The following is a 16,888-nucleotide window of genomic DNA, read 5'->3' as shown; positions in this document are numbered from 1 at the left end:
TCAAACTGTCAATGGGATGTTCTATTGTGAAGTTTTGAAGCGGTTACATGAAAGCATTAGGCACAAGCATTCAGATCTGTGGGGTAACAACAACTGGGTTCTGCACCATGACAACGCGCCCGCGCACACATCGCTAGCCGTTCGGAATTTCTTGGCTTCCAAAAAGATGGTAGTGATTCCCCACCCACCCTATTCGCCTGACCTTGCCCCGTGTGACTTTTTTCTCTTTCCGAAAATAAAATTTCAGTTGATAGGCCGTCATTTTAACACAATTGAGGAGATTCAGGAAGAAATGCAGAACGTGCTTCGAACACTTACACCTGCAGACTTCCAGGGATGCATGGAATCATGGGAAAAACGCTGGGATCACTGTATCAATGCCCAAGGGGATTACTTTGAAGGAGACAGTGGAAATTATAAGTTATGGTAAAAATTCCCCGAAATTTTAGGTAGTACCTCGTATGTGTCTATAAAGCAGATACATGAATTGATAAAAGCTTGCGTGAAGACAAAAATGTGTCTGTGATTTTAATAGCTAACTTCTACAATATATTGTTTAACATTGCCTGTAACACTTGGCTATCTGAATACACCAATAAATTTCATACTGTGTGTTTTTCATACAAAAACCAAATTAATGTTAATATAATTTTTTAATTCAAAATGAAAATTTCAGAAGTTTATTGTTATTACAATAAAAGTGTTTTAATTTTTTTTTTAAGTTGGCAATCAATTGCATAGCTATGCTGGTAAAATTATGCAGTTTATTTTTGAAGTCAAAAATTTTTTTCAGTCCAATCATTTAGAGGGCTAAATAAATTGAAGATTTTTACATTTTGTGCAATGGATGATTACTTGCAAGCTGGATTAAATTTAAAATAAAATTTTTAAAAACTAAAAAAGTATTTTTTGTCACCACAGACTGTTGGAATGGGTTGGGCAAAACGTTTTTATAGTAGTTTGAAAAACTATTGTTGCAGAAAATATAGAGGCAAATAGCTTCCATTAACTCCTTTTCTGAAGCAATATATAGCTAAAAAAAGAAAAATCTATAACGTCATTTTTTTGGGAAGGGGATGAATATTAAATAAAGGTTTTGGTAATATGTGCTCTTTATAAAAAAAATCTTCAACTTTTGTAAGAAAATATTTTTACTAAAGTGCCCCAGTAAAAGTTTAAAATTTATTTCTCGCATAACACTTCTACCCTTTTTTCCAATTTTCACAAAAATTTAATACATTCTTTTCCCCTGAAAATATTACCTTTCTACTGAATTAGAAGAAAATCAGTCAAAGGGTCAAGAGTTATAAGACCAAATACAGACCAATATATACGCACAAATGTCCATCTGACAAAAATAGATATTTAGGACTTCGGTGCATTGCAATAAAAACTTTTTTTGCAGATTATTTACAATCTATTTAAATCTAATTTTTTAAATGTCTCCTTAAGGTACAAAACTTGAAAAAGACAAATTTTTTTAGACTCTTATTTAATTGATCTATATACTTTCCATTATTCCAGCATTTAATGCTATAGCTGGGAAAGTGAAAATGATAATATTTCTCTGTATTAAGATATAATTAAATCTAAATCTGAATGTTAATGTGTGCATTTGTGTACCAACATTTTTCTTTAAAATATTTAATATTTAAATAATTCATGGATCTGACTGATACTTTTACCAATTTATGAATTTACATATCTGATAAATTATAAAGAATTCTGCAATAATTAGTGTACAGAAAATTTCAAATTTATGTGGAATGCTATTTTACAGTATTATTGTCATGCAGCAATTTTTTGAAATGTTAAATTTATCAGTCTCAATCAGAGATAACAAATTGTTGTTCTCTTTGTTATGGCTTTACCACAAAGGCTGAATTTTGTTAAGTATTTGAAATGTTCCATGTTGTGGATGGTGAAACTTAAGTGGAATCTGTAATATGCTCGGATGAATGTGTATTGCCACTGAATAATATTTATCTGTTTCGGTATGAGAGAATTAGGATCATTTGTTGTGGTTGGATCATATTTCATTCTGTTTTCGTGTAACTGTTCATTGTTATAAAGAAACATTGTAGATGTCAAAGCCAAATAACGAACTGACAGTTATGTAATCTTAAATTTGTTTTTATAAATTTGACAAATATTGTTACAATTTTCTCTTGTGATAAAAATAGATCTTTAAGTTATTTATAATATCTTTCAGTACTGTTACATCATGTCTAATTTTATTTTTTTTATTTATTGCTGTTTACAAAACACTATATATTAATTAACTGCAAACAATTGTGATTTAAACATTTTTAAATGACATTTTATTGTTTTAAAGTTATTCAAATACATATAATGTTATTGTTATAAAATAATAAATAATTATAATTAGTTTATCATTAATTTAAATAAATAAGAAAAAAATAAATTTAAATAAGAAAAATCAATCAGTATGAATAAAAATTGTTTTTTCATTGTAAATAAGGATTTTATTTATTGTAAAAGTTTAGATAATCAGAGGTAACCAAATTTTAATGCTAGATATAATCTGTACATATATACATATCATTACATATATCATTATATATAAAGTAAATGTACCACTCTTTATGAGACTAACTCCTAGCACAAAATAAACTGAATGAATGCTGCTTTGTCTGAACAGTATAGTATGGAATGGAACACAATGTTATCAGGGTATATTTTATCCTCCTATTCATGGCAAAATATGACCATAAGTCCCTTGCTGTTGGGTCTTTCTATTTAGCTGGCAGGTATTTAATTTTTAGTGCTAGTTATGTATTTATACTTTTAGTTTAAGATAAAAAAGAGGGTTTGGCATCACATTCAATCCTTTTAGATCAGGTTTTGATTTAATATTCCTTGAGAGATTAGTAAGGATATTTGCATCTTTCTCCCAACACAATTCCCCTTCATTCCATGCACTGAAGGATTTTCAGTACTAGTGTCTTTCGTTCTAGTAGGAATGCGCCTGATAGGGCTGTAGTTTTGGGGGATCCAATAAGCTCCCTTCACAGAGGGAGCACATGTGATATATGTGGGCAGTTGCCTAACAAATTTTTTGTAAACTGAAGGAAGGATAGTGAATCTAGGTTTTGGATTCTTCTTCTTCTTGTACCAGTAGTCTAGGTCGGGCTAAATTCGCTGTTGTGGAATGGCCTTCTTACTTCTTTCTTGTTTTTGTCTGACTCTCCATGTTAGTTGTAAATATTTACAACTATAACCTTTGAAAGACCTGTGAGCTCTGAGAAGGGCATCACAATATTCAGTGCAGGCCTCTTTGTTCTCTCCTTCAGACAGCTGCTGAAGTTTTTATAAACTTCAATTTCAACTTTGAAGCTGTTTTTTTTTAAAAAAAACTGCTTCTTTATGTGCTGTCTTCTGGTGGTCTTCATTTTCTTCTTTCCTTCTCTGTTGTTAGAATTTAGGATTGCTGGAAGGAGTTACAGTTAATATTGAATCAATTTATTTGTGTACATGAAGGTGACAGTGATTGCTTGTTAAATTTCCACGGGCGATGCAAACAGAACAAACTTTAATCATTTCTTCAAGACCCATATGTATCTAGGAAGAGTTTGGGATGACCATGAGACCAGAAAGGTGTCCTTGCTGGTCAAGTTTCTGCTGTCATGTCTGCAGTACCTGTAAGTGACATGAGAGAAAAGAAGTGGTGATGGGGATACCCTACCCCTAAAAACGTACCCCTAAAAACGTACCCCTAGAAAACCTATTAAGTTTTTCTTTCCCACTGATTGATGCACTCTAGAAATCAGTACAGTATTGTTGGCTTTTACAATAAATATATACATACTTACAGAGTATCTCACACTCATAAATGAGAAAAATTTCAGGATACATTGTAAAAGTGAAAAATAAAGAAACATGTTCATGAGAGTTGTCCCAAAACTTTATTTGTTACTAGCAATTTGAAGAGGTTATCATACGTCAATCCTAAAAAATTGTGTTTTGCAGAATCATTTTTTTTTTGTCATTATAATAAGCTTCTCAAAATTACTAGGAATACAGTTCTAGGATCTGTTTTATTAAATTTTTTAGAAATATTTGACGATATTCTCGCGGTGCAGCTCTTAAAGCGTTTCATTTCCAGAACCCATAAACAAAATTAAATTCTACTTTTTTCACTGGAAAATTTATAAGGCATTGTTAGATTATGATATACACACACTATTCCATTCACTTAATTGTTTATTGCTGTTCAAATGCAATACAAAAACCTTAATTGTTAGAATCAGCTATTGGTATGCCATCTTATGAAATAAATTATTTCAAACAAATTTAGAAAAATTAATTTTTAATTAGCTTTAAAGATGTTCAATAAATTGTTTTATTGATGTATTGTTTTGTTTAATTTTTTTTTTAATTTTGATTGTTTAGTTTTCTGAATTATTTATTTTTTTTGTTTTTTAATAATGAACACTTTGTTTCATTTAGTACCCAGTTAAAATCTGTCACATTTAATACATTTTGTTTTTTATAAACTTTGAAATTCATACACTAGTATTTAGTTTCTGTGGAATGTGTTCATACCACTTTACTCAAATCAGATTCTTTACAACTTTTGTTTAAAACTTTTATTTGTTTAGTACACTTTAAATAATTTATTTTATGCCAAAAATAAAGTAGTAAATTTTCACATGCATTCTCTAAACATCTCTTTTTTATTATCTGATGTTTTATCTGTTATATAAATATACTGGTAGTGATAAAATATTTTGTCTTATAAATTCCCAAATAATTTATTTTAATGTATGTACTTTCCTTATGTAAATTGCTATTATACTATTGATAATTTAATAATTTTTTAGCCATTGTTACAAGCTGGCGGTCATGGTACTAGTATATGTCAATGTCAGACAGCTAAAATAGTTACTACAAAGACAATCCCAATGCAAGTCGATGGAGAAGCTTGTAAGCTAACACCGTCAATTATCTCTATGAATCTGTTGAATAAAGCACCAATGTTAGCTAAACGACGTGGTGGAAAATCTAATGTACCGTAAGTATTGAATAGAATTTCTATTATATTACTTTTCAGGACTTTTCATCAATCCTGGTTGGGGGTAACAGTTTCTAAATGCTAGATTTTACAGTATACCTTCAAAACTATTTTCAGTATATTTATTATATTTTTACTGTATTGCTTTATGATTCATATTTTTAAATTTCTTATTCTACAAGTTATAGAATTTTTATATAGAACAGATTCATTATTTTTTCTTTACATTAATTTCTTACTTGACATCTGTTACAATCTTTTTTGTAGATGTGACATATGTTAGGCATACATAGCAATCAGTGCTGTAAAGATGTTCATTATACAGTCAAAGTTGCTGTAGTGAACAGAGTTGCTAAGGTGTCATTTACAGAGTTGATATCTTCCAATGAGCTTGGCATGCCAATGTTTGACAGTATGTTTTGGCTCGGTAAAGAAACTAAAAGGAAACCTTCTCACCTCAGTTTTCTCCATAAGTTGTCTGGTATGAGTTGATTATCATCTTCAGAATTACTATGCTAGTTTAAGTAGTGATATATACAGTATATTAAGCAGATTATCTACAAACGTTTTTCGGGTATGGTACCTAACATAGATTTTTATACCAAATCTTTCTTAATTTTTTTAAAAGTTATTTACAAATTAAATTAGTTTATTGATTTTTTTTATGATATTTTTTTTGTTGACTAATTTTTTTTTTGTTTTCAGTCATTTGACTGGTTTGATGCAGCTCTCTAAGATTCCTAATCTAGTGCCAGTCATTTCATTTCAGTATACCCCCTACAACCTACATCCCTAACAAATTGTTTTATATTCCAAACATTACCTGCCTGCACAATTTTTCCCATTTACCTGACCTTCCAATAATAAAGCAATTATTCCAGGATGCCTTAAGATGTGGCCTTTAAGTCTGTCTCTTCTTTTAGCTATATTTTTCAAAATTCTTCTTTCTTCATCAATTTGCCGCAATACCTTTTCATTTGTAACTTTTTCCACCCACCTGATTTTTAAAATTCTCCTATAGCACCACATTTCAAAAGCTTCTAATCTTTTCTTCTCAGGTACTCCGATCGTCCACATTTCACTTCTATATAAAGCTACACTCCAAACATGTACTTTCAAAAATGTTTTCCTGATGTTAAAATTAGTTTTTGATGTAAGAAAATTATATTTATGACTGATAGCTCGTTTCGCCTGTGCTATTCGGCATTTTACATCGCTCCTGCTTCATCCATCTTTAGTAATTTTAACTCCCAAATAACAAAATTTTTCTTCCTCTATAGTCTTTTCTTGTCCTATTTTTATATTCAGTGGTTATCTACTTTATCTCTACTACATCTCATTACATTCGTTTTGTTCTTGTTTATTTTCATGTGGTAGTTCTTGCGAAGGACATTAAATGCTAAGTGAAAATTCTGGCTAAAATTAATTAAAAAATAAATTTTCTATTGTTTTATACAGGTGAGCAACATAAAACCAAACCCATAGTGTAACCACTGCAGAATCAGTAGATTATGTTGAAATCAAATTTTATGATTGATACAGATAAATTAAATAAGAAAAACATAAAACGTAATTTAAATATTGTATTTATTTACCTTGCTGTTACAAAAGATGTTAAAAATGACCACCCTGGGCATCAATGCACTTTTGTGCTTGACTGATCATATTGAGAGTCATCTGATGCAAAACGTTGTGGTCAGTTGTGTTGATTTCTTGTTGAATATTCACCTTCAGTTCTTCAATATTGTGGAGATTAGATGTATAATCTCTCTCCTTTAAGTAGCCCCAAAGGAAAAAATTGCAAGTAGACAACTCCGGGGAACATGGAGGCCTCTGTCCTCTGCTGACAGCTTGTTCATTTGTGAACGCTGCATGAACACGATTCAGTGAAATGTTTGATGTGTGACATGTTGCTTCCTCTCGTTGGAAGAAGCTGTATTATTTTTCATTATCAGTTAATTTCCCATAGAATTCTTTGAAAATTATGAGGTAAACTTGTGTATTGACGACAGTCTGGTCAAAAAATATTGGTCCCACTATACGATTACCGGAAACAGTACACCAAACACCAATTCTCTCATTGTGAAGTGAACACTCGAATATCTCGTGAGGATTCCTTGCCATCCAATACCTGGTGTCCTGCGAACTGACATATCCAAATAAATGAAACCATGCCTTTTTGATATAAAATATGACATTGGGTCTATGTGTCCACCAATAATATTTTCGAGAAGCCAGTTGCAATAATCAAGTCGTTTTGGTTTGTCTGTCTCCTTCAGTTATTGGACAGTTGTAATACAGTATGGTTTCAATTTTAATTCATGAAGAATTTTATGACAAGATATGTTTTTAACAACAGATTGTTGGAATAACTTGCGTAGTGATTTTTTTGGACTGGTAGTAATTTTCCTTTCAGTATCAGCAATAGCCTATGGAGTCGTAACGGAAGATTGCCTATTTTGTTTTGCATTTGAAACCAAACCTGTTGTATGCCATTTTTTAACTAAATCATGTATACTACTCTTTGCTGAAACACAGGCATTCAAAAATTTTTCTACGAATACTTGGCATGATTCTTCAAATAATCCAGAATGAATGTAGGTATCAATTATAGCTATCCCCTCCTGGATTCAATAAGGCATTTTGTACAAACACAACTGCACTCAAAATGTTGCTCTGCAAAAAAACGTATACTGCACTGACACGTAACCACCTAGAAAACAGCAACAACAATTAGTAGTAACATACACATCCACTAGTCGCAGTAGTTATGTGAGAGTCTTTCATAAATAGTGTTGGGTAGTAGTTTTATTATGTGTTCAGTTTTATGTTGCTCACCCTGTGTTATTGATCCCAATGTTCTTTATTCTGTTAACATATTCATCAGTTGCTGATGTGTTGTGATGGCCAGTCCTTTTATCATCTTCATGACCTTCTTGAAACTGTTTTTACCACTCATAAATCAATGTGTAAATATAACAACCTCGCCAAAAGCCTTCTTTAACAATGACCAGTTTCTTCATTTTATTCCATTTTTAACGAAAAATTTAATGTAAATCTTTTGTTCTGACATTTTGAGAAAAAATGAATACAATTAATAATAAAATACATCCCAATTAATCAGGTACCAAATTTTAACTATGCAACAAATATAGACTAAATATTAATATACATTACAGACAGTGCTACATGATCATTGTGTTAAAAAAATTCGTATTTTTTATCATTCTTCATAGATACTTTATTGTAATTATTAATAAGAAAAAGAAAACTATGTAAAGAACATGGCTATGTTCTTTCATCGTAGTGCAATATAGAATGTATAATTTTATCCACCACGTACCAACTGCACCAGACACTTTTATAGTAATTTAGTTACTATTTTTTCTCTATTTTTCTATGCTGGTTCTATATTTTCTCTGATGGTTAATTTTTTTGTTCTTAAGCAGTCTTTTTATTTGTTTATTGATTATAAACTAATACTCCTATTTAGTAAAACTTGTGCATAAGTAATATTTAGTGTCTCTTAAAACAGGATTCATTAATTTGTTACTTTACAATATCTATTTCAGTCTTTTCTAATTACTGTAACTCATCAAGCGACTGAGAAGATTTCAGTAAAAAAAAAAAAAATTTTTTCAATTTATATCTAAAAGTAGAATTTTATAAAGATTTAGTGGCAAAAACGTTTCATTAAGGCATTTAGATATTATTTAAACATTGAGAATTTTATATAAATTCAAATTCACATATTAAAATTGTGTTGCCATAAATATATTAAAGAGTTCCTCCTTATAATACCATTACGATCATAGAATTTTATGTTGATTTTCCAAAATTTGCAAAATATTTTAGATTTAAAATTATTCTATTTCTTTATATTTTATTATTGTACAGGCAAGCTACACTTGAACAATTAAAGGTAACGATTTCAAAAATAAGTATGGCTGATTATGAACAACACCATTATGATAAACAACTATTAAAACAAGCTGGTAAGAAATATTTTATTAATTACTTATTATATTAAATTTTTAAATTCAAATACTAATAATTTAAAATTTGCACTAATTTTTATCTCCTTATGTTACATAAAGTTCTCAGTTATGTTATATAATCAAGGAATTGTAATGTTGAAAAAAAATTTCCTTTTTTTGTTTATTCCGTTATTTTTACTTCCAATGCAATTCTACAATGTACTGATAGCATTTTTTATATTGTTAAACGTGTTACCTTTTTTTTTCATATTATATTTTCAGATAATAGAAATGTTACTTGTTATTGGAAGTCTTCTTAAAGATATTTATGATCAATGAAATTTCTAAGAATTGAAACTGTTTCCTTTAAAGATATTTCAACATTTTAGTTTTTTTTTTTTAAATTTCATATTGAACTAATTTTATTCTTTATTATTCAATTCATACCTGAGAAAAATTCTTTTTTATGTTTTTATTAATAATATATCAATAGAATGATGTCCTTAAGTTTTTGAATAAAAAATATTAGTGTCCTTTTTGACTAGCTTATTTAACTATTTTAACATGAGATTCTTATCTATTGGATTTTTTAAATTTCTTCTAGTCTTAAATTATAATATAATTTTTAGAATTTTTAACAACACTGTATACTCTAAAGATACTATTTGTGGGGTATTGATTTCACTATAACAGATTTAATAGTATTTTCTTGGGAAAGATGATAAAAAATTTTCTAAGTGGAGGTTACTTATTGAGACAATCATAAACTATTATTGAATTTTACCAATCAGATTTGTTAAGATATGAAATGAAATTATAAGTTATAATTTTAATGAAAAAATCTTTTAAAAATATGAAAAATGTTGTAATTCTGAACAAGTAAACTTTTATTCAAAATTAATACTTAATATGACTTCCAGTTTATTATTATTTTTTTCTATTCATGAGCTTTCTTGGCATTCAGCATTTTTGTTCTTGATAGGTACTGAAGTTCATTAATAAATGAGAAAATTTTACATTTGTAATTTTTTATCATTTGTAAATAAGTCATATTCTTGCACATGTATAATATATCATTTCTCCTGGGACAGATTACATTCATTTGTTGTTTATACAACTTGTCCTATTTGGTGCGATTCACGTCAAGAATCTTCAGTACAAGTTACATTAATCAAAGTTGACAATTATGATATTATATATATATATATACAGCCAGTCCCTACAGCAGGGCAGAGTGAAGGTGTCAATTATGCAGCTCAGTATCATTTACCTTTTTTTAGTTTGACATGTGATATGCAATAACATATTCAACTTAATGAAGAAAGTGATCAGGAACCACTTTTCCTCTTCTTTTCTTTAATAGGTCCTTTCATCCAAAGGTCCTGGGTTCAAATCACAGTCAGGCATGGCATTTCCACACACGCTAAAAATCATTCATCTCATCGTCTGATGCAATATCTAATGATGGTACTGGAGGTTAAAAAAAAAATTAAAAAAGAAATATACAATAAGCTTTGTTATTGATAAATTTTTCTTAATCTTTATCGTCATGGGATGAGCTGAAAATATGGTACTGGTACAAATTGATAATATTGAGATTCTGCTATTCTATCCATTACACTATAAAAGATGTATTTACAAAAAAAAATTTCTTTAGTCAATTCATTATTTTACCCATGATGAAACTAAGGTGGTATATGCATTTCGGTAAGAGGTTCTGTGTGTCTTTATGTGTATGTCTGTTACCATTTTTCTTAAAAACTACTGAACTGATTTTGATGTGATGTTTTGCATAGGTATCACTTCAGAGCAGATACCTAGATTAGTTTTATGGTTATAGGCCACCAGGGGCACTGCAGTAGATGTGTTTGTAAAATGGCTGGGCCAATTTTGAAGTTGTTTATTGCAATACATAGGTATCACCACAGAGCAGGTTCTTAGATTAGTTTTAAGGTTATAAAACACCAGAGGGCGCTGCAGTACCCACCGGGTTGGTCTAGTGGTGAACTCATCTTCCCAAATCAGCTGATTTGGAAGTCAAGAGTTGCAGTGTTCAAGTCCTGATAAAGTCAGTTATTTTTATACAGATTTGAATACTAGATCGTAGATACCGGTGTTCTTTGTTGTTTGGTTTCAATTAATCATATCTCAAGAATGGTCGAACTGAGACTGTACAAGACTACACTTCATTTACACTCATACATATCATCCTCATTCATTCTCTGAAGTAATACCTGAATGGTAATTACCGGAGGCTAAACAAGAAAAAGTAAGGGGGCGCTGCAGTAGATATGTTTCTTCAAAACAGTTTTTGATTGTTTCTAAGTCTTTCTAACTCCAGTAAGGCTACATTATTGTGTGGATTATTAAATAATTTGTGCTGGTCAATTATATTAAACTTTCATCATCATCAGCCACTGTTGGGCACAGGCCTACTAATCTTTAAAAAGTAATGAATAAAAAATAAAATTAAAAATGTTAAAAAATCTGTGATGAAAAAACCTTAAAAAATGTAAAATAATTAAATACCTGTATTTTCATCTTATAATTCTCTGTGACATTATGATGTTGTTTTTTAAGACAATAAAATGTAAGATTTTGATTGACCATTGTGTGTGATCTGTGGACTGCGTAGGTTGGCTTTTTTTTTTTACCTTCTCCCCTGGCCTGGATTCTACAGTACACAGCCCACATAGGTAAGCTTTAGTTATAATCACGCATGACGGTTAATCAAAATCTTAAATTTTATTGTGTTAAAAACAATATCATAATGTCACAGAGGATTATAAGGCAAAAATTATAGTTATTTAATTATTTCACATTTTTTAAGGTTTTATTCGTTGTGGGTTTTTAAAATTTTTAATTTTATTTTTTATTACACAATAATTTTTCTTTAATGATAATCTTTTTTATGTTATAATATTGTTAAATTCTCTAAGCAGAAACTTAATACAGTTTTGTTAATTCATATGTCTCCACATGACTTTCTATTTCAGTTAAATCTACATAGTATTTTAATCAAAATTAAAGAATTCTTTTTTATCAGATAATCATTTTATCTTGTGTGCGTACAAAAAACCAAATGAATCCAGATTGACCATATAATAATAATAATAATAATAATAATAATGTCTATTTATTAAATTTATTATTTTTATTATAAGTAGTGATTTTTTCTTTTCTTTTTTTTAGCTGTTAGCCTAGGTGAAATTGAAATAAATCCAGTTGCTGATTTGGAACAAGTTAGACAGATTGTTAACAAATTACAGGAATCACAACCAGATCTGCCAAAATTATCGCCTGATTGGTGTTTTGTTGACTGTAAGTATTTCTTGTTAGTATTGTTATATTTTTTATTTTATTTTAAATATTAACAAAAATAATTAAAATATATTTAAAAACAATTTCATAAGTATGTAACTGTTTAAATTAATATAATTACATAATATTATCATAAACAACCTATGGCACACACTTTTGATACCCAAGACATTCACAGATGATAATTGCGCACACCCACAAACAATGTTTAAATACTTTGCAATTACATTCACTGAGATTCTTCTCTTTTTATAAAATCATGTCATTTATGCAGGTGATATATTGTTCATTGTGGAAACATATATACTCAATGTTTTTGAGATATTAAACAATCAAGAATTGATAAATTGATATTTTAAAAATAAAATTGTTGGTCAAATCTGATATGAATGAATTTTTATTTACTATTACTGAGATTATTTGTGTGCTGTGCTATTTGTAAGTTGTTTTTTTTTTTTTTTTTTAGCTTGTACTGCTGAAAGATTCTTTAGAGTTGATAGAGCTCAAGAACATCTACATTATGTGACTGATATTGCAAGTGAATCGCTATTTATACTCGATCCATTATCTGCACAGACACCTGATGATGAATCTGCTTTCCCATCGCCTGCAACATCAAATCATCAGAGTCCTAGTAGCTTACTTGGTGATCAGACTACACCTGAACTTAGGTGAGTTTTGCAGGTTCTTTTATTTTTAAATATTACTATCTTTTAATATTATATTTATTTTTAATAAATATCATTATTAGAATATTTTACATTAATAATTTTTTATGTGTGTATGCGTGAGAGGTATTATATTATTAATTTATTTACAACATTTTTTGTTAGAAGTATAAATTATTATAATAATAAATAAAGCTTACTTTAGAATATAACTATGTCATACGATATGATGGCTTGTTATTATAAGATACTAAATTGTGTTAATTATAAATTATATATTGCACAATATTTTATTTTTTTGGAGGGAGAGATCCTCTTTTCTCTTTGCAACCAGTTATATTATTTTTTCCTATTTTATATATATATATGTTATAAATTTGTATTAAATTCATATTAATAAAAATATTTCCTTTCATTTTTATATTTATTTCGTTTTTATTTAACTTCTCTTAAAATTCAGGAATTTTAATTAATTGCAAAATGGAATCCTAAGATCTAGTCCTGGGTATATTATTTCCCATAATATTGTATTCTTTTCATTGCATTTCCATTCTTTAAACAACATTTATAGTTAAAAATTATTTTATAATTTATAACTTTTCTTTAGTAGTCAAAATACTGACAATATTTTTTGTTTAGCCTGTACAATCTAATGAATTTTTTTTATGCCCATGAACAGCATTATTTTTTATTTATTTTAAATTCAATATTTTTTCAATTTATTTTTATGAGAGACATTTTGTTTTATTTTACCACATTGCAGAGCATCGATTTTAGTTGAAATTTTTAGTTTGGTTTAGTAATATTTTCAAAATAATTACTACTTCAAGTGTAAAAAGTATTCAAATTGATTTCTAATGGTAGAAAAAGATTTTATTATATACCTTAAATATCTACAAATCTTAATTACTTTTCTATATAGACTCAATGTACATTCAAGAAACAACCAGAGTAATGCAAAACCGCTATTCTACATTGAAGAACTTGTTCGCCAGAGTATTCAGCCAATTATTAATAAAGTCAATGAGCTTCTCATTTGCTTGATATTCACTTGATGCAGAATCATGACTACAAGGGAGATGGCAGACTTCCCTTGATGGTCACCATTTAAACTGCTTAAGTGGATGCTTTATGCGATCTGCAGAGTGGGATCATTCATTATCATATAAAAAACCATATTTTCTGAACATTTTATGCTATTTATTTTAGATTGATTTCCATTGTTTCTTTAACATTTTTCTAGACTTTTTGAAATTTACTTGAAAGCTCATATATTTTAATGATATTATCATATATATGTATTTTCATTTTCTTTAACTTTTTTTTTAAGTTCATAAGACATGATTGAGTGTCATCTTTTCCTGTCACTCACATCATTACACCCTCTCAATTTCTGACACCAATCTGAGACAGCAATAAGATCACTGATAGCATTATTATAAAAAAATACATATTGTCAGTGGGTCTCATTGGTTCTACTCTTTCTCCTTACTAAAAACTATTCCCTCCGCACACCTCACGGTTTTTAAGAACAATGATAGGTTCCATGTTTCATTAACCATTGCTTTATCAGCAGTAGATAGAAGCAATAATAAATTGAGATAGAATGGGAATATAACAAGATTGATAGATTATTGGGAACTATCACACATGAACCATCATTTTTAAAGGCCTATTAGGTATCAATTTTACAGTAGGCCTATATTTAAATATTTTCACTTGATTAATAAATATGATATATATCCTCAAAGCAACAACAACAAACCCAATTATAGTTATTTTATAATTGATGAATTTTTTTGACAAGAAAAATACTAACTCTGTTCAGGATTTAAACCCCAAAAATACAGATGAAAGTCAGATATTACAATTCCATCATAGAACATAATGATAATCTTTGAGAAGAAAAGTTTAGGTCAAATTATGAAATATTTAATTAGAGTACAATAGTGTTTTTTCTAAATTACTTAGTAGATTTAAATTAGTTGTCTGCCCTAAAAAGAAAATAACAATAATCCAGTTCGGAAATAATTTTCCCTAAATAATCAACCAACAAATTTAATATCCTTCCATACTATTTTGTAATGGAATTTATTTTTTTATTTCTCATAGATTAACTTTTTAAGCAGATCTCACGTAGTTGTATAGATACCTGTAAATAACCATGTATAACATTCTATTATCTGAAATTAAATTGTTTTTGTTTATTGTTTTATACTCATTAAAATAATTTACTAATTCTAATATTTTACTTTTTTACAATGAATTTTCAGTGGTTGTTGTAATAAAAAACAGACAAATATATAAAAATTCATTTACGCTATTAACTGTAATAAAATCATAAATATAGTGGTGAGTTTTGTCTATCATTTTATGTTTGATTTAGAACCTGACATTGATTAACTATTTTACTCCACGGTTTTTACTTATGCTACATAAATTAAAAGAATTTTTTTATAGAATAAAACTGGTTGCAATTTTTTTTTGAGTCTATATTTTTTAAGTTATTAAATCAGAATGTGTTTTTAGTCATATTAAAAGTCAGATAGTAAAAAATGTCTTTCTTTTTTCTAAATTATAATTACTTGACATTTTAGTCATTTTCTGTTTTTTTTTATGTATTTTTTTTATTGATTACATCACTAATAGATCAATGTTTTGATAATATTTATAAATTGATTGACTAAAGATCCATTTATTAATTGTTTAATTTTACAACACACCGCAGTTATTCAAGCACTTTTTCCAAGTTATCTAACGTTCGGTTTATAATTAACGCTATAATTATAGAGGTTGAATAATATGAGATACAAGTTTCAGTTAAATTGGTTCAGCCATGAAAAAAAAGACACAGGGTTCGCTAGGTATACTAAGAAAATTTAAGGTTAAAGTACTTTCTTGTTACCTTGGCTTGCCTGAACCGTATACATTATATCACATGTCACCATACCAAGTCTACCAAGTGATACATTCATTCTGTTCACCATAAAGAGGATTATGATATTACATCATTACTCTTATAGAAAGATTGTTATATTGACTTTGGTCAATATATCAATCTTTCTTTCATGTTGGTTTCAACATGAAACATTTTCTGTCAGATAAATTGATGTATCATGATACGAATCTAATGTAATTTTACAATTTTTTGTGGTTTCTTGGACAGTTTATATAGTTTCATCAACGTTTCTCACATAAGCATCTTCGGTTGACATCAATTGTCTTCTTCAATGATCATTATCATCAGATGATTGGTACTATTTTTAAAATGCTTAAATCATTCATCATAGTGAATTATGGATTAAAAACACTCATACCCATAAGGCATTTTAGTATTTTGTTGCGTCTGTGTTAAGATTTTTTATTATCTTTGAACAATTGAAGTTTGATGTATCGCTCACTAAATTCAGCCATTTCAAAATATCAGAGGATACACAATAGAGTTCTGCTTAATGCAAACCAGATCAGTAGCTAATTTGTTTTAGGTCAAGACTACACACGTCTATTAAATGCTTCTCTCTAAAATAATGTCTATTTAAATTACATAACAAGTTCTGAAAATTTTTGAACATTTTTTTTTAAAATGAATTTTTTTTAAAATGAAATGTAACAAGCAGAGTTAAAAATTATAATACTAATTATCATCTGTTTGGTTTCTGTTGACTATTCTTTTATTATAATGTGTAGAAAATTTATTTTATAAAATTTTCAACATTTTTCTTTTTTACATGGATTTGGGATGTTATCAAATAATTTTTTTTTCTTCTAAAATTGTATTGGTTTTCTAAGCTTTTTTTATTTTTCATAGACACTTTCAGGACCTTCTCTAGTTAGTTGATACATTAATTCTATCCTTGAAAGGTTTCTAGTTTTTGGAATTAATACTC

At 28.4% G+C, this 16,888-nt stretch overlaps 1 protein-coding gene across 1 annotated transcript in view; it reads left to right on the top strand.

Moving 5' to 3' along the window:
- rdgA (retinal degeneration A) overlaps positions 1 to 16,888 on the top strand; it is a 369,811-nt gene that overhangs the window by 296,752 nt on the left and 56,171 nt on the right. The window contains exons 12-15 of the mRNA XM_075378003.1: positions 4,845 to 5,035; positions 8,933 to 9,030; positions 12,205 to 12,333; positions 12,800 to 13,004. Coding sequence (XP_075234118.1) covers positions 4,845 to 5,035; positions 8,933 to 9,030; positions 12,205 to 12,333; positions 12,800 to 13,004 — 623 coding nt within the window. The remainder of the gene's footprint in view (positions 1 to 4,844; positions 5,036 to 8,932; positions 9,031 to 12,204; positions 12,334 to 12,799; positions 13,005 to 16,888) is intronic.

The sequence above is a fragment of the Lycorma delicatula genome, chromosome 11, assembly GCF_047948215.1.
Source record: "Lycorma delicatula isolate Av1 chromosome 11, ASM4794821v1, whole genome shotgun sequence".
NCBI classification, from domain to species: domain Eukaryota; kingdom Metazoa; phylum Arthropoda; class Insecta; order Hemiptera; family Fulgoridae; genus Lycorma; species Lycorma delicatula.
Note: the sequence above shows the minus strand (reverse complement) of the source record. Positions and strands in the feature narration are given on the sequence as shown.